This window comes from Triturus cristatus, chromosome 1_2 (assembly GCF_964204655.1).
Source record: "Triturus cristatus chromosome 1_2, aTriCri1.1, whole genome shotgun sequence".
Classification (NCBI taxonomy): domain Eukaryota; kingdom Metazoa; phylum Chordata; class Amphibia; order Caudata; family Salamandridae; genus Triturus; species Triturus cristatus.
This window is the reverse complement of record NC_140580.1, coordinates 1,001,092,522-1,001,112,410: the sequence shown is the minus strand read 5'-3', so window position 1 is coordinate 1,001,112,410 and position 19,889 is coordinate 1,001,092,522. Positions and strand designations below refer to the sequence as shown.

The 19,889-nt window shown below is 46.2% G+C and overlaps 1 protein-coding gene across 1 annotated transcript in view; it reads left to right on the top strand.

The window, feature by feature from the left end:
• Positions 1–19,889, top strand: part of LOC146868573 (ficolin-2-like) — a 134,266-nt gene that overhangs the window by 11,711 nt on the left and 102,666 nt on the right. The window contains exons 2-4 of the mRNA XM_085611394.1: positions 50–163; positions 7,849–7,902; positions 10,822–10,875. Of these exons, the coding sequence (XP_085467520.1) occupies positions 50–163; positions 7,849–7,902; positions 10,822–10,875 (222 nt within the window). The remainder of the gene's footprint in view (positions 1–49; positions 164–7,848; positions 7,903–10,821; positions 10,876–19,889) is intronic.

Below are 19,889 nucleotides of genomic sequence, written 5' to 3'. Positions count from 1 at the left end.
AAGATCTCCAAGCAATGTTTTCCTCAGCAATGCTTGTTTCTTTCTTTAGAGATAAAGATTATTGGTCTGGGTGAGCAGGACAAGCTGGCTGTCCTCCAAGGATGTCCTGGGTTTCCTGGAGCCCCGGGTGCCAAGGGAGAAACAGGACCCGCAGGAGGGAATGGTAAGTGGTACTCTTTGTGTTGTGGATAGAGTTTTGGGTTAGGCTTGTTCTTGTAAACCCAGATGGCGAATCAAGGAGTGCTCCAATTGACTCTGACACGTAAATACTGATCGAAGAATTTAAAACAAAACATTTTTCTCCTGTAGATTGCCATTCAAAAAGAAGTGTTGTTACTAAAAGTAGTTCCACAATATTGTTCCCCTGCACGCTGAACCAATTGGTAAAGAACAAAAAGATACCAGAAGCAGGGCTGATCTATAGGCATTAATTCAAAAGCACACTCACAGATACTTCTTATCTCACCAGATACACAAAATATGTTTTCACATTTACTGTGTTATCCATCACTTCTATTGCTTTTCAACACACCATTCCGCACAAGTACTAGATGCCATGCTGCACAGCTTCTCTCTTTGTAAGTCAGTCAGATACAATTTTACAAACAGAAAAATTAAAACAAGAAATGATCTACAACCAATAACTGTGGAAAACTATTCTGCCTTACTTTCCAGACGTCTCTACTTCCTTTCAAAACATTCAATCAAATTTCTTGGTACCCTTATTAATGATTCAAGGCTTTAACGTGCTGTCTTTCATTCAGCACATAGCTATCCACATCTCTCCATAATAACTGCAAGCCTCTAGCTACTAGCAACTGCTTTACATCGATTTTAGTGCTGGGTGAAATTAAGTTTCTGAATTTGCAATTTTGATCTGTGATTAAAGTTTCCTGTGAAGAAAAAAAGTTGTAGGAGAACTTTTATAGGCTTTTGCTGAGTTTTTCGCCTTCAAATTCTATTTTGAACAGGTTTTTCATCATATTATTTAAATTTTGCCAAGTTCATGAAGTTTTACAAAATGTGGGAATTTCACCCCTTTTCCCCATTTACATTCCTTTTGCCTTTGACGTGAAATTCTTCAGCGTTTCTGTTTACTCCGCTTCGCTTGCACTAGAACATTTGGACAATTATTTGTAAACACCTCCGGCTTGGATTCTGCATATCCTGGTCCACCTGCTGAGGTGTCCGCCTTTTATTAATTCCTCCAGTGGCCAATTAGTTGTTCCTTCCTTTTTTTTTTTAAAAGAAACCTTTATTTGACTTCAAGGAGTTACAGACATGGGCCTACAACCCTTTGGGCCGGCCGCTAATTACCATGAGACGTATCATTCACCGTTATACAGATTGATCATCGCTCCCAGTGAAGGCAGAAGCAATAGTTGAGTGACAATATTAAATACGGTTTCAGTTTTCAATTTAAAACTAAGAAACATTACACACAAGCAAGGCATTAGGCATTGTAAATGTCAGGACGCGCTCCCCGGGGTAGGGAATCAATGATCAGCGGCAGAGAAGGGAGGGGGGCACGGGAACAGAGGAAAAATCAAATTGTAACTCACTCGTAGCCTAACAGACGAGGAATGCTCGGCTAGGGGGACAAAGAGGCATCCAATACAACAGCCAGAGGAGGAGCACAGATGTCTCCGTGATAAGCGTTCCACGGACCCCACACCTCAGTCCATTTCCTCGGCTTGCCTCTCGCTACATACACCGTCTTTTCTCTAAACATGCACCAATCCATATTCTCCTTCCACACCGAGACCGTGGGCGGCCTTTGGGAACCCCATAACTGGGCAATATTACGTTTAGCCACCATATTTCCCAAAGTCGCCCACCGCGTCTGTGCCACATTATAATCGTTCGGCTCCCACACGTTCAGCAGGCATCTCCTAGCTTCTGGAAGCAGAGCAACGTGAGTGACTTGTTCCATTACCGCATGCACCTGACGCCAAAAGAGCGCCACCTCAGGGCACTCCCATATAACGTGAAGAAAAGTACCCAGCGAACCACAGCCACGCTTACACATCCCATCCACGGAGAAACCCATGCGCATCAGGCAGGGACCAGTGACATACACTCTATGGAGTATCTTTAGTTGTACGAACCGAAGGCGGGCCGGAATTGCCACCTCCCGCGGGGAGGCTATTGCCGAAACCCAGTCCTCATCATCTAATTCCAAACCGTCAGCCACCCAGGTCTCCCTCAAGCGGGTCAACAGATCCGCCCGATCGTTGATAAGCTTTTTATAGATCAAGGAGATTGTGCTGTCAGGCACGTAGCCATCGAGCACCCTATCCTCCAGCGGGGAATTTTCCGGGATAGCAGTAGCATCAGGGAAAACCGAGCACAACGCATGACGGACCTGAGCATACCGGAAATACTCCCTATCGTTTAGCTTATATTCCGCTTTCAGCATTTCAAACGTTTTAAACTCCCCTTTCACCCAGAGGTCACTCACCTTACATATGCCAATCATATCCCATTTCTCAAACCCTTTAGTTTTCCACAAACAGCCCAGTATTTCCGAAGCATACAGTGGAGTCGCTCGAGTCAGGCGGTCCTTCCAACCCATTGCAGCATTAGCAGCATGCCACACACGTACCGCTATCTTTGTTTGGCCTGTCAACTGCACACCAAGAGACTTCAAATAGAGTGCTCTATTATAATCCCCCCCAGGCAATAGCATTTTATCCATCTCCAACGCCGGGTTCAGGGCCGGCCCGTACATCCTGTGGTTCACCGCCGCCAATTGGGACGCCCAATAATATCGCTTGATAACGGGGAGTGCAATACCGCCGTCATACCAAGGGAGTGTCAATTTTGTGAGAGCGATTCGGGATCGCCCATCCCAAAACAACCGCCTCTGCAAGCTCTCCACCTCACGGAAATAGCGGGCCGGTATGACGTCGAGTGTATTTTGCAGTGCATACAGGAATCGTGGCAGCGACATCATTTTAAACAACGCCGCGCGTCCGAGCGGCAAAAGCGGAAGCCGTCGCCACCTCGAGACGTCGGCCCTCAGTCGTTGGAGTGGGGGGAGTAGGTTCCGCTCATAACGGGCCGCAGGGTCCAAAGTTATGAACACTCCCAGGTATTTAAACCCTGACTGCGAAATCTGGATAGGGCAGCCACGCGGAAGGAGAGGAGCATCCCCAGAGAGAACATAGACGCATGACTTGGCCCAGTTAATGACCAAGCCGGAGTTGCGACCAAATGAGTTCAGAACATCGACCAGTACTATCAAAGACTGCCGGGGAGATGTGAGGTACAGGAGAATGTCGTCCGCATAAAGAGAGATGCGGTCCTCAAATTCAGGCGTCCACCTAATGCCGCGCAATGAGGGCTCCCATCGTAACCAGGCAGCCAGAGGTTCCAAGGCAAGTGCAAAGAGGAGGGGCGACAGCGGACAACCCTGCCGCGTGCCTCTTCCCAACCCGAAGGGTGCCGACACTCTGCCATTCACAACAACCTGAGCCAACGGTTCCTCATACAGCAACTTCACCCAACCGATAAACCCGGGGCCAAAACCAAATTTCGCGAGCGCCGCCCAGAGATACGGCCATTCTAGGGTATCGAACGCCATAGTGGCATCCAAGGACGCCAAAACGTCCGGTTCACGTATGTACTCCACTCTGGCGAGCACTCCATGAAGACGCCTCAGGTTCAGAGCCGTATTACGGTGAGGTATGAAACCGGACTGGTCCGGATGGATCAAGTCGCCAACAACCCTAACCAAACGATTAGCTAAAACCTTAGCAAGAATCTTAGGCTCAGCATTTAATAATGAGATGGGCCTATAAGATATACACCGATCCCGCGGCTTCCCCTCCTTGTGAATCACGACTATGGTAGCGAGACGCTGATCATAGGGGAGGGAGCCCACGTCACGTGCCTCAAGAAACATGTCACAGAGATGAGGCGCCATCTTGTCCGGGCGCAGTTTATACAGTTCGATGGGAAGGCCATTGGGACCCATGGCCTTGCCAGAAGCGACCGAGCGAATAGCCAAAGCAATCTTATCAGGCGACAACGTCGCATCCATCAGTACCCTATCCACCTCTGACAAAGACGGCAACACTATATCTCTCAGCAACAGATGAGAGTCATCCTCAAGGCCATTCGAGACTGGAGAATATATGTCGCGGAAATAAGTCGCGAAGCATTCAACAATTCCCACAGGGTCAGTCACACGCACGCCATCCGCTCTCTCAATCACCGGCACCACTCGGCTCGCTCTCTCCTTCTTGTCCAACCATGCAATCAATTTTCCAGCCTTGTCCCCCACATCGTATAAGCGCCCCTGTTGCTCTCTACTCATCACTTTGGCAGCGTCAGTAACAAACGCTCTATAGTCAAGCTGCTTAAGGCTGAGAACATGCAATTTATCATTCGTAACACCCAGCTCCAGGTCCCCCTCCAACTTGGCTATGTCGTTTTCAAGGCGAACCACCTCTTCAGTCTTGCTTTTCTTGGAGTGGGAAATTAGAGAAAGAGCCTGCCCACGGAGCACTGTTTTGAAGGCTTCCCATAACGAGACAGCGGAGGACACTGACCCCACGTTTTCAGTGAAATAGCGCTCAATAGACTTGACCAGGTCCGCCCGGATTTTAGGATTACGCAGGTACCAGGGGTTGATCGGTGCCACCCTCCCCTCAGCCCCGGGGGTGACCTCAATGTGCAACAGTAGTGGGGAGTGATCGGAAATACCCCGGGCCAGATGTCTTGCTTCCCTAATCATCACAGCTTGGGCCGCCGGCATAAGGACATAATCAAGTCTCGACAAACTCCCATGAGCCCCTGAGTGAAAAGTATATTGCGCCTGCCCTGGGTGCATTAGTCTCCAGCAGTCTATCAGTCCGAGGGTATCTATAAACTCACTCAGCCCTGTGCCCCCGGGAGATCCCTGGGAGGGTGACGATCTGCCCCACCAGATACGACAGAGTTAAAATCGCCCCCCACCACCAGAACCCCCCCCGGGAGTCCCAAGACCATTCGCCCCACATCAGCAAAAGTTACGGTCTGCAATCCCGGTGGGACGTAGACAGAAACGAGCGAGATGGTTCTGCCCTCCCATCGGCCTACAAGTGCAGCATACCGCCCTCTATCATCATGGATCACATCATCCACCTCCAACGGGAGAGAGGCTCTAAGCAAAATGCCCACCCCACGCGAGCCAGAAGTGAAACCAGAATGCACAACGAGACGATATCCCCGCCTATTCATAGCATGGCAAGAATTCCCAATTAGATGCGTTTCCTGCAGAAAGACAATATCTGGCGACAGCCGTTTCAAAAACTGCAGCACTACTCCACGTTTGATCCTATCCCCCAGGCCATTCACATTCCACGAGAGTACTCTCAATCCCCTACCCCCCATCCCGACCCCGCGCACAACTCCCCCCCCCCCAGAGAACACGATCCCGACCACCAGTCGTATGGCGTGACGCTGCCTTGTAGAACATTCAAACATTCCCCAACTCCCCCCCTCCCCACCAACCTTCCCGTTACAACTCCCCCCACCCTGCACCCCTGCGTGAGCCCATGTAGCCCCCCCAACTTGCAGTGTGCCTGTCGCCCTAGCATTAACTACGCTACAAAAGAAAACCCAGAGGAGGAAAGAGCCTCACTGGGCACCCCACAACCCCCGGGCATTGAAGGATAAGGCACTGAATAGAAACACCAAACCAAAATATGGAAGTGTCATCACAATAGTCAGTCACCGGGAACCAAAAGTCTATTCCTGTCCAGCCGAGCCCACTCCGTTCCCCTCGGTCTGTCCCTCTCGACGTCGCTGCTGAGGCAGGGTATCAAGCCAATCTCCAACCTCCTCCGGCCGATCGAAGAAATGCGTCCGATCCTCAAACTCAACACGCAACCTGGCCGGAAAGAGCATCGCATGTTTCAGGTCCATGTCTCTCAATCGCCGTTTAACACCCATGAACTCCTGTCGCTGCTTTTGGACCAATTGTGTAAAGTCCGGGTAGAAACTTATATGAGTGTTCTCGAACTTCGTCGGGCCACTCACCCTCGAGGCCTGCAGTATAGCATCCCTGTCCCTGAAATGAAAAATTCTGGCAATGATGGGCCGTGGGGGAGCGCCCGGTTTAGGCTTACCACCCGGAACTCTATGGGCCCGCTCAACCGCAAAGAATTTACTCAGGCCTTTGGGTGCGAGATGGTTGATCACGAGGTCTTCCACGAAGAGGTCAGCCGCAGGGGCCTCCGATTTCTCCGGCACCCCGATTATGAGCACATTATTCCGCCGAGCCCTACTTTCAAAATCCTCCAGCCGACGGACAGACAAAGCAGTGGACGTCCGCAGATTACGGACCTCGGCTTGCAGGTCAGACACGTCCGTTACCAGACTCGACGTCGTCAGACCCAAGGATTTGACCTTTTCATTCGTTTGTGAAAGATCCGCTCTGACTAGTTTAACGTCGATCAAAACCGTGTCCAATTTATGGGCCAATGCATCGAATTGCTGGCCGACCGCCGCTTTCATCTCATCGATGGCACCCATGACGTCCTGTAATGTTAACTCCGTAGACGATCCCGGGCCATCCTTGGGTCTCTCCGGTGACTTATGCAGGCCACTAGGGGATCCTTTCGACTGGGTATAGCGGTCCATGTTGTTAGCTTGGGTATGAGCTCCCCGCCTAGTCGTCTTGGATTTGTGCTTATCTCCGTCCAATCTAGCCGCCATTGTGTGATGGTCGCCAAGGGTATCGGCCACCAACACGATGAGCGATCCCCGGAGAGCCAATCTAGGGAGCCTCGGCAATCACGAAAGGTAGTTCAGGCTAGTGTCCAAGAGCAGGCAGGATAACCAATCGTCCCACTATGAATGTATGCTGACAATCCAGGGCCCCTCAGTCAGTTTCAGCGAGGAGACCCGAAACCGAAAGTGAAAGTATGGGGTGCGCACCGGCCCAAGTCCTGTATGCCGTTGTTGTTCACTTTCTGCCCGGGCATCATGCCAACTCGAGTCCGGGGCAAGGTCCGGAGTAGGCCGCCAACTTGGAATCGATGCTATTCCGGTTCCCGAAGTCCGATTTGGATTTGGACAACAGGTTTCACCTCCACAGAGGTTCGCCCGTAGAAGCCCATCGATAGAATCAGGATAAATTCAGGATAGACGTGGGAAGTTGTGGAGGCCCTCGGGAGCCCTGTGCCTACGCGGCCATCTTGGTTGCACGCTAGGCTCCTCCCCCTGTTCCTTCCCTTCTTAATGCAGCAGGTGAACTGCTAGTTTATCGAAGCCTGAGAATCATATGTTAAATCTGAATGCCTCTCTATGCTCCTGCTAACGACTTAAAGGCATGACGGGCAATTCAATCTTTTCATAAGATATTGCCTCAGTCAGTGGTTCAACAAACCACAATTTTTCTTGATGGTGATGAACACTGAAATTAAAAGCTATCCCTTCAAGAGATCCAACAACTGCGTAGTGAATGATGTCCCTAAATTCCAGCGCATTTTACGTAAGAACCAATTCAACCATGCTTTATACTAAAACATTTCAATTTTATGGCAAGAAAAGCATGAGAAATATTCTCTATGATGTGTAGTATAGAAGATAAGCCTTAATCATTGATTGTTCGGGGGAAGTAAATTATCACATTATAACTCTCTTATCTTGGCCTTTAAAGCAAATTGAGTCAGAGAAAATGAATAATTCTCCCTGGCAAGGAGCATAAAACATCTGGTGGTTGCAAGACTCTTCAGCCTGCAGAGACGTCCATCTATTAACATCTGCAGTCTGATGCTACTCTTTCTTGCTTTAGATTTTTGAACATGACAGTTCTTTTTAGCACACTTTGTCCTCTCAATTTTTCTTTGTATTCAGGAGAAAAAGGAGATCCAGGGATTCGCGGAGAGATGGGACCTGCAGGAGAAACAGGTAAAATGGAAACAGTTTTATTTGGCTTTTTATTATGTTTCAATTCAATCTCTCTCTGTCTCCTAATGCCTGCTTCAGGGCTTTTCTGTGGATATCCAACACACATCAACACCTCCTGCAGTGCAGTGAGAGAACAGCTTTAGGGATCTATTAAATAGTTCTCTACGCGTGGTTTGATAAAGGTGAGTCTTCAACCTTTTCCAGAATATCCAGACATTAGTTTTGAGGTGCAGGTTCTAAGGTAAATTGCTACATATATCCAAGCATTTAACAAAGATGGATTATCCTTACAAACATTCACGGATGAATACACAGATGGTCAGATTCATTGGAAATTAAATCTGTCTGGCAGATTGACAGGGATGGAAACGATAGGAGTGGTACTTTGGACTTGAGTTGTTTGGAAAATTGGGTGTAGTCATATGTTTCTCAAGTCAGATAATTTTTAAGGGAACTTTCAGTGGTCTTCAGGAAAGTTTTGATGTGGTCAGAGTATCTCATGTATGATATGAGGTGGCAGCATAGGTTTGGATTTGCTGAAATGTTTTGCCTGGGAGGCCCAAGTAAATTCTTTCCGGCGATCAAGCTGAGACATTACAACTGAAAGGATGAAGGCATTCACACAGTAAGGAGCAGCAAGAGGATCTCATTGATCAGAGACTGGTGAGATAAACATGACTTGACAATAGAGATTTCAAGGGGTCACTTCCGCCTTCTATTTTATCTAGCAAGAATAGCACTGGATAGTAAACTATTATTTGGCCACGGTCATGGTGAACTTGTATGAATCTCTCATTGGCTGATCATGTCTCTAATCTAGCAGTCCTCATTTCTTTTTCGTGAAATATTTGAAGTCGACAAAATTGATTCTTGAATTGGTAAAAAGATTAAAATAAAGAAAACATTTAATATTTTGGGCCAAATATAGCTAGGTTTAACACCTTGTTGCTTTCTTGTCAATGTGTAGGACAGAGTGACAGAATGCTCAGTCAAAGAGGAAGTGACATTTTCACATAACCCATTAGTTTGGCGTTATCAAGAGCCATTGTACTTTAGAGGTTAGGTCATTCTTTAGGCATTCCTGCACATTCTTTTTGTGGTAAACCATCCATGTCCGTGATGGTGTCACTGCAGCTCTATTCCTACTCGATCTTTCTTAGGTCTTCAGCACCATCTTCCACCTTATCCGTATCCAATAGATACACAAAGATGGCATCTAAGGTCCTGTGCTTCACTGGTTTTGCTTCTTCCTGACAAACTGCACCCCATGGCTAGCCTGGTCCCCTTCACCTCAGATGTGATCAACTTCATCTACACCCACAAGGAACCTCACTAAGCCCCACTCTGTTCAATGGCCACATGACCCCACTCGCCATTATCATTGGCGCTGAAGGAATCAAAATCAGATTCTATGCTGATGACACTGAGCTCATGCTCTCACTCTCCTACAAGATGCCAAATATCTGGACCATTTTCTCTGCCGGCATGACAGAGGTCGCCAGATGGATAAAAAACGAATGCCTCAAGGTCACCACAGACAATACGGAAGTAGTAATCTTCGGCAAAGGCACCTGGTGGCCTGCCGAACTCAGACCCACACTCCTCCTGGCAACCCATGCAAAAGAATTGGAATAGTAATCGACAACCAACTCACCATGACCATTGACATCCAACTCACCATAACCGGCCAAATGAATGCATTCTCTGTCTCCTGCTTCCTTACAATCTAGATGCTCAAGAAGATGTTCAAATGGGTCCCCATCAACACTCACAAAACTGTCATGCAAGCCTTCATCACCACCAAGCTGGAGAACAGCAACACACTCTATGCTAGAATCGACGCTCAACTGATCAGAAGACTTCAGGTCATATAATACTCAGCGGCCAGGCTCAACCTCCTACCTGGTACTCACATCACCCTGCACCTCAAGTCGCTCCACTGACTCAATCCACAAACGAGCACTCAAACTCCTCATGGACACATGACAAGCCTAACACAACATTGGCACAATGTACCTCAACAACTGCATAAACTTCCACAGACCTACCAGACACCTCTGCTCAGCTAGACTCTTACTCACAAACACACGAATTACATGGAACCAGAATAGTCGGGTCTTCTCCTACCTTGCTCCTAAAGCCTGGAAGGACCTGCCCCTGCACACCAGAGCTACTGCCTCAGTTATTGAATTTCACAAGAAGCTTGAGACGTGGCTTTCCACCTAGCCCTGACCCTGGCCTTGAGAATACAATGCCAGGATACACTTCCAGGTAAGGTGTGTGCTATACAAATATACACAACATAACATGATGCACATGCAAGGGGTGGCATAATGAGGAGACACAACTTTATTACTCCTAGTTTTTTCCTCTTTCAATGTGTGAGGAGTCACAACTTTATTACTCCTAGTTTTTTCCTCTTTCTATGCGTGCTGCATTCTGCAGTACACAAAGAAAAAGGAAAACGCCTCTGTTGATTGTTTTTGTGCAGGAAGGTGTCCTTTCCTATAACGCAGACACCCTTGCGCCAGTGCAGTGAATGAGATACGGCGCATTTATGCCCTATTCTTTTGACGCAGGGTAGCACAGCAAGAAGCCTTGCAGCGCTGCCCTGCACCAAAATGTTGGATTTAAAACCTTTGTTCAACTGGGCAGGATCTTGCAGTTCCCTATCTGTTCCTGGGGACTGTAGGTACAGGTGTATTAGTTTTATGCCCCAGACATAAAATACATGCTTCTTATTGTCACTTTAAATACAGATGGATTGTGAACAATACCTGTTTGGAGAAGGGAAGTGCAAATAGCTCTGACAAGTAGGCCATTGACTTACACATTTTAATGCTACTGTTGCTTACTCTGCGTTCTGGAGCCTCTTCTTGTTTCAATCACAATGTCTTATCAATGTTTCCTTATTTTCAGGACACAAAGGAGATCCAGGGATTCCTGGAGTGGTAGGACCACCAGGGTCAACAGGTAAATCTGGAAACAGTTATGGTGTGTATTTTATTTTGTCTTTTTTTATTGTGGGATGTCACCTGATACCTGCTTCATGGCACTTCTGAGAATGTCAAACGCAAATCACCACCTCAAACAGTGCAGACACAGAGCACATGAGAGTTTAGGGATCTAACACTTTGAGATGTTTATGCACGGTTCGAAAAAGGTGGGTCTTCGACACTTTCCAGAATTTCCAGGGGTCAGATTTGAGGTGCAATCTCTGCGTGAAATTGCTGGACATAATGACCCTTTAACCGAGATGTTTCATCCTCAAAAGCATTCAGACTGCTATAAAAGATTATCAGATTGTGTTGTACACAATGAATGCTTTTGCAGGCTGACGGAGATGGAATGGGTGGGAGAAGAAACTATGGGTCGAGTATGGTTCAGAGACTGCATATTGATCTGTTTCATTGTACATTTGTTTGTAAAATGTCTGGAGTTTTATTGTTTGTTTGACGTTCTTTATGGAGTTCCCAGAAAACAACATGTTGTGCAGTTTTGAATAATTGTCCCACAATTGGATGAAAAAACCTATGCAATGTCACACACCTATGGTCATTTAAGGTGAGTCGAGGAGCAAAAGAACAACATTATGCCCTAGCTGTTCCGGCAGTATTTTTCCCCAAATATCCTGCTCTAGACCTCACTGGAAGTAATGAGTTCATTACTCTATGCGTTTACCCTGAATACTGACTCTCAAGAAAAACTAGCATAAACCTGCACTTGAATTATATCTGGCACTCTTTTGTAGGAATAAGGCAACAACACGTGCAACTAGACTAACACATGGCAACCATAACCATGGACTCCCTAGAATTCTTGTTATTGATGCAATTGGTCGTCATAAACCAGAATCCTCAAATAAATATAAAAATTTAACATTTTGTAAATGTTTTATGTCTATAGAGTGTGACATGAGTGATTTGCATTGAACGGTGAAGAGCTGTTAATTGGAGCACTCTTGTTAGAACAATACAATTGCTTTAGGTGTCAGATTATATTATTAAAAGCTTTACGACGCAAACAGAGTGTTCCAGGTGTTCTATAGGTGACTACCTTTTCCACACAGTTAAAGGCTAATAATAAACAAACGTTACAATAGTGGTCTCACCATGACTTTCATGAACCCTTTCTAACATTGTTCTGGGTCAAAGTCTGATGGTAAAAAATAAGTCCCAGTTCACCAAATAGAGTGTAAATCACACCCACCGGCTTTAGTTAAGCACCGGGTGTTTTGCGCCTAACACCACACCCACAAGTTTTCACCCAATATATTTGGTAGGTCATTCCTGCAGAAATTTTTGGGAATGGTGGGGGGTGCCTGATAATTAACCCAAATGGGTATTTTCATGCTCGTAGCACAAACATCTACATTTTAATTTCTATTATCGGGGGGAAACTCGTAATTGGGAGCTGTTAATCAGACCAGATAAATTCTGATGCAGAAAAGTTCGATTTTATCAGGTCCGATAAATATTGTCCTAAACACTGGGCCTTAGACACCAGGAACACCAGAGGAAAACTCTGCCCCAGTCTCGATGTTAAGACTTCTGTTTGGTCAGATTACTATTGGCAAAGGTAAAACAGCGAAGTTTGGGATATTACAACCTAATCATGCACTTTGTGAACTTAGAAAGGATAATTCAACTTATCCCTGGTGTGAACAAAAACGTGTAATTGGTTAATAGCATGCTGGATAAGATCAAGCGAAGGGCGGTGCAAAAAGCGGCTCATAAATCCAACCCAGATATTCTCCTGATTCAAGAGACACATCTTATGGGCAATAACTGCCCCTTTCTGGCCCGCAAGGGGTACTCAAGGCCTCACAGCATTGTTAGAATCGAGAGTCGATGGACTCTCCGGGTATTCTTTGGGAGTCTCTTAAGGCATCCTTCACGGTGATATCATTAGCTACTGCGAGGGACAGTGAGAATGGGTCTAGCAGAAGGTGAGGGACTTAGAAGTGCGGGTGCTTGACCTGGAGCAGCGTTATATCATTAGATGAGGAAGCCATCCTACAGGACTCCCTAGACACACAAACTTTGCTCAAACAAGAGTTCATGCAGGAGGCCCATGAGGTGTGGCTGCCCACCTGTAACCAGGTTTACGAATTGTGAGACAAATCAAGTAAAACTCATCACTGGTTGTGTACCCCCCGTGTGGCTGGAATTCCTGTCACATGCTTTGAGGCCAGCAAGTGCTCCCGGATGACAGGAAGTGAGCCATAGCGAACACGTTCCTGACTTACTATAGGAATCGAAATGGTCCTGACCCATCGGGTGGACCTCAACCAATTTGTGGCGGATCTGCAGGTGCCATGCCTAACCCCAACAGACTGCAAATCTCAGAAGGTGGACTTCACCTGTGAGGAGCTGAGAAAAGCCCTTTCACAATGGCTTCCATGAGGAGTTTTGGCACATTCTTTGGCCCCAGATGAGCCCACTGCTGTTCCAAAGATTTAACAAAGCTCTGACGAAATGCAAACTGCCACAGGACCTCAGAGCAGCAGAGATAGTGGTAATCCCAAAGCCACGACTCAGCGGCATCCGATGGGAGGAATATAGGCCAATCTCTTTGGTGAACTCAGAGGTCAAAGTATTGCCCAATATGCTTGCTAACCAACTTAAGGGAATGAGGGCCCATCTTACTCAGTTGGATCCAGCTGAGTTTATGCCCAGATGGGCCACCCAGCACAATATATAAGGAGTCCACAATGCCATAGAGCTGAGCAGCAGATTACCTGGTCATCAGGCCCAGCTCCTGGTAGATTTCCAAAAAGCATTTGACTCGGTGGACTGGGACTACCTGTTTGCCCTCTTGACTTGGTTTGGCTTTGGATCAAAGTTCATCAGCTCTGTGTTTGCTCTATACTAATCTCCAAGCAAGAGTGTTTTTGGGGGTCTACATAGGATTGGTTTAATATAGAGAGGGGCACTCACCAGAGATGTTCCCTTTCTTCATTGCTGTTTGCCTTGGCAATTGAACCCTTGGCGGCATGGTTCCAGTGGTCACCAATGGTCAGCGATAGTATATCCCTTTAAGTTGACAATGTTCTTCTGTTTATGGATGACCCTGTGGTGACGTGTCTTTGGACCCCCTAAAACCTCTCGATCTTTGGGGCCTAGTCTGGCCTACTTATGAACAAGACCCATCACTCCATGCCCACCGAACATGTCATGGGCACCTGAGCTACGGGTGCTCCCATTGGGGTTCAAATACCTGGGGGTCTTCATTACAGAGTTTAGGGCATGGGTGTATGAGTCCAATCTGCAGTCTCAGTTAGATGGCCTAACAAAAGACGTGAAATACTGGTTTGCCCTCCTGTTGTCCCTACTGGGAAGCTCAGCCATTTTCAAGATGGCCTCCCTCACGAGGCTCCTTTATGAACTCCAGAACTACCCCTTCCCAGTGAGCTGGACATTTTTTGGCAAGGTTAACGACCTTATCAGAAACTTGTTGGGGGGAGTCCCCCATATTGCCTTCGGAAAGTGCTGCCGGCAAACAATTGAGGGTGGGATTGCTATCCCTGACATACTCCAATACTATAGAGCTGCACACAACTTATACCTAATGACTTGTGGTTGGAGGGGTTTGACGACCCCGCGAATGCGGCGAAGGGGTGAAACATGGGTCTCAGTAATCACTCTCACCTGCTTTACGGGGGTATGTCTGGAGTTCCCTACCTGCTGCCACAAGGGCTGTATTGGCTGTTTCAGCAATGCAGCAAAATCTATGAGATGGGCAGACAAGCTCACCCTGGAGTCGCTGCTGTAGAGGGGGAGTAGATGCCCATAGGTCGTAGCCCTCCATGTCTTTTCCACTTGGAACACCATAGGCATTTAATCAGTGTGCGACATGATTCACAATGGGTCACTGATGTTTTTTCAGGGCCTGCAGACAGAATACCGCATGCATTTTACCCAGTTCATCTGTTACCTCCAACTCTGACATGCGCGGATGCCATACCAACAGTCCACCATGGACAACTCTGAATACCTGCCCTTGGAGGCAAAGATCCTACTTACCAATAATAAGGACCACAAACTGTTTGTCACCATATGCTATTGGGCAATCTGTCCGACCCACTGGTTGGGGGAGAACGGCGTGGGTGCCGGATCTGGGATCACTAGAGGACGAAGACTGGATTGAGGCAGTGGTCACCCCCAGGGAGGTGGTGATAGCCTCCAAATTCTGTATAATTCAGCTCAAGCTGCTATACCACATGCACCTTACAAGGACAGGTTGTTTTGAATCTGGCTGATTAGCATGGGAGGTTGCTTACACTGCAACGACACTACCGGAGATCTGTGGTAAATAAAAATTCCTTTACCGGGACTGAATTTGATACAGAAACATTATAAAATAGCTCAGTAAAAATGAGAGGCAGAATCCGTGATATTAGAGTTTCGGAATGGGCTTTATTCCAATAATCGATTATAATCGGATGCTTCAAGTTCCATCACCACGGGGATTCAGGAAGTGAAGTACATACTTTATTGACAAGAAGTAACTTTTATAGTACATACATTATAATGAAGTGAATACAGTAGGCGTAACAATTGATAAGGACATTGACGTTTGGTCTGCGTAACCGAAAATGGGTGTAATAATGAGTAAAAAGGAACATGATTGGTTATGATGTAATACATAGGTGGATCTATAAGATAATACTTGGCATTGATGCGCGCGCAGCAGTATGACGTGTAATTGACGTGTAACTAGGGGGTGACGGGGACTTGACATTTAGCTCTATATGTGGAGACGAGAAGTCTGGGGGGTCAAGTCAACCTAATCCCAAATCATATCTAACATCCTATGTTTAAAGAACTATGTTATCCATAAAAGAGGGACTCTCGGACAGAATCTATTCTATACTGACTGTGCGTGCGTGTACAAGCGTCTAAGTGTCTACACTGAATGCGAGGGGGTAGGAATATTCCATGGTAACAGGGCTATGAATTACTTGCATGAGGACAGAGAAGATGGGCCTTTTTGCTTGGTAACTGGAAGAATGTTTACTTAAACTACTAGGCAGGAATGCATCGGCTGAGGGGGAGGCAGATAATTCGAAGGTGAAATACAGTTCTTGGCAGAGAGTAAGCTGATGTCAGGCTTCGTGAGCCGCGCAGAGAATGAGACAAAGTTCATGGTCACAGATGCAGGCTCGGGCTGGAGCTTTCAGAGGCAGAAGGCAAGAGGAGTTTTGATGACAGAATCAGGGCCTACTTGCCTGGACTGAAAAGTGGCATAAGTGAACCATATAAAGCCGATGGCCTTTCATATTTAGGAATGGGATATCCGGCCTATACATGGCGGATCTGTCAAAGGACATGTTGACGGTGGACGCACATGTATTTGCGTCTTCATAACTGGAACTGGAGGGAACATACATGTACTTGTGACATGCACATGGAACCGTTGGGGTCCAAGATAGGGGACATAACTGACCAGAAAAATCCATATTTCCACATTCCCTCCTTGTCCCCTACTTGCCCTTCAAGAGATATCAATCTTCATCAATCCATTGATCTGTTCATATAGCATCATTTGTTCTTCTTTCTTCTTCCGGGATCTTGAATGAAAATCTTGATGTGGAATGCACGATGTGGCACACAGACCACAAATTGCTGGTCCACATTGTAGACATAGACAGCAACTGAATAGTATGAGAAAGCCAATACCTAGGAAGGATAAAACTCTCCATCCCCAGGCTGATACCGCATTCCAAAACCAACTGGACCAAGTCCAAGTGCCTGGGTTCTGGTGTATCTGGCTTACAATCTTATGAAGGCGAGTGATGGCTTTATATACAGATGGCGAATTTTCTGGTATGAATACGCAGCAGCTTGATCCGATGACCCTACAAGCTCCGCCCCTATCAGCCAGGATGACGTCAAGGACAAGACGATTTTGAAGCACAACAATCCGCATAGCAGACTGCTCTTCCGTTAAATTGCCTAAGGCGGAAATAGTCTCATTCACTACTGCTTCAAGCGTTCTAGTTAATCTACGTATCAGCTTACTATTAGTAACAGTACCTATATAGGGAAAGATGCCTTTATTAAAATCTACATACTTGTCCCATGCCGTCTCAGTGTAATCGACAATGGGGAGATCTCTCCGTTCTCTGTTGTGTACTAAATGAATATTTCTGTAATAATCAGGAGGAGCTAGGAAAACAGGTGGCAAAAGGAATGCAATGTAGCAGGTACCATTCCAATCTAGAGGTAGACGCATATATGCAGTCTGACCACATATAATGTAGGAGTGGCGAGAAGCTCTAAATGAAGATTTTCCTTGATCACTGAATTCTACCATAGTAGTGCATTTACTATGGCCCATATGTATGGAACCAACCTTTCTTACACATAATTCACCCCTCGCTGGGAATACTGACATGGTGGGTAAGACTAGTTCAATTTCAGATACGACATTTAGAATCATGAGATTAGGTGTAAAATTGCCTAATCCATATACTTCATTTTCTAGATCAGTTCCTGTTCTTTTGGGGCGACCCTCCTTGTCAGGGTAACAGACCTTGAGTAAAGCTAGGTTCAGATTTCCCCATACCCAATGATCTTGGTAAACTGCTGTGTCTGAGTCTATGGAATTAATTAAGCTAAACCATGCTCCACAGGAGCCATTATGTGTAAATGGATGTGGAAAGAAAGGCAGGACTCCTTCATAATTCTGATAGGGAGGGAGTCGGCCACACACCCAACAATTGGTGACATTACTAGTCTGATGGGAATGATGTAACATACTAATGAAAGTGTTATTGCGCAGCGCAAGTCTATAAGACAATTCATGCGGAGGTAAGTCACTAAAAGAATGTTCAGCAGCAACATTATAAACATGTCTAGAAATAGGGTAATATATGTGCAACAACATACTTGTAATAATTATTAAAAGACTCAATAAAAACAAAATTAATAATGTCACTATGCAGTGGCTACGCAGTGATTTACAATACGCCTGTCGTTTCAACATTTTTCGGGTATTTTCTCTACTCAGGTCCAAGGGATACATGTCAGAGACAATTCAACCGCTTCACCTTGGAGAGGACTTAAACAATCAAATTGCTCGACTGGTTGGGCCTAAGCTTTAGTTTGTAATTTTCAGATTTGTTAGGTTCAACAAAAGGGAGTTTTGTATCAGTCTGTGAGGGAGTGCAGGGCACAATGTCTATATCCGAAGATAGTCCATGAAATTTCTTGATGTGGCTTGAATGAATCCAGCCCTTGCGGCCCTCGATCTTCACGGCTGTTCTTGTGGTCAGCAGGACCAACTTGGGTGCTTTCCACCTGGGCTCCAGCTGAGTCTTTCGGTCGAAATTCCTCACAAAGACAAGATTACCCGGAACAACGTCATGGGGTTTCACCTCAGTGTTGTCGGGAAAGGCTGCAGCTACCTGTGAACGAGAAGATTGTAGTGCAGACATCAAGGAAGCCAAGTAATCTGTCAGCATATTACAGTCAATATCAGTTATTTTGCGTGGTATAGGCGTCCCCCACATATTCGGTGGTCTACCGAAGATCACCTCATACGGGGATAGCCCTGTTCGAGAGTGTGCTACCATTCTCATGTAAAAGAGTGCAACTGGTAACGCTACTACCCAGTCGACACCTTTCTCTCTGCATATTTTGGACATTCTAATTTTCAGTATCTGGTTATGTCTTTCTACGAGACCTGCTGCCTCGGGATGTCGGACACAGTGGAATTTCCACTGATATCCTAACAGGAGTGAAACGTGTTTCATTAATTCGGATGAGAACGGTTGGCCGTTATCTGAGTAAACAGCACGTGGTAAACCGTATCGTGGGAAGAATTCTCGAACCAACTGTTTGGCAGTAGTCGGGGCAGTGTAATCTGAAACCGGGTATGCCTCCGTCCAACGGGACAGAGCGCAGACAACTACGAGAACATATTTGAATCCTCTGCATCGTTCCATCTGGATATAATCCATCTGGAATACTTCAAAAGGATGATTAGGGGTATGAAATCCACCCTGTTCTACGGGAACGCTTTTTCCTGGGTTGAACTGACAACAGATCATACAGGTACGGACCTTTTGTTTTGCTGCTGCTCGTAAATGTTTATTGAACCAAATGTGTTGAATGCTGTCTAGCATAGCTTTTTCTCCTAAATGTGCTGGACTATGTATAGTGTTAATTATGACCTGGACCATTGAATCAGGAAGGAACCATACAGACCTTTCCTTCATCATCCATCCTTGGTCCGTTTGGATCCCTCCTAATTCAGTCCATTTCTTTATTTCGTCTGGTGTAGCATGTGTCTGTATGTCAATTACGTCAAGAGTAGGATCTTTAACTGTCATACAATGTGTCGGTGTCGGGACTATTGTCTTTGTCAAATCGGGGGTTTGAGTTTGAGCAGTCAGTTTAGCTGTTCTGTCGGCTAGATCATTGCCTTGGGAAATGATATCAGTAACCTTCGTATGAGCCTTACATTTCATAATTGATATTTCAGTGGGTAGATGTATTGCATCTAATAATGCATGAATGAGGGGTCCGTGCTGAATGTGGGCACCGTGGGAAGTTAAATAACCTCTCTCTCGCCACAGCACGCCGAAGTCATGTACAACTCCGAATGCATAACGTGAGTCAGTGTATATGTTGACTTTTTTATTCATGGCTTGAATACAGGCTTGTGTCAGAGCGATAAGTTCTGCGGCTTGAGCTGACAAAGTAGTTATACGATTAGTTTCAATGACCTCAGTATCTGTTGTGACTGCGTAGGCGGCTACTAACTCTCCTGTACTTGTTCTCATGCATGAACCATCTACATACAAGGTCAGGTCTGGATCTGACAATGGGACATCGGTTAAGTCTTGTCTGGGTTTTGTTGTTATTGTAATAACTTCAATACAGTCATGGGCTAGTGGGTCTGTTCCGACTACTGGTAAAAGTGTGGCAGGATTCAATGTGTTACAGCGTCTGATTTCTATATGTGGCTGAAACAATGTA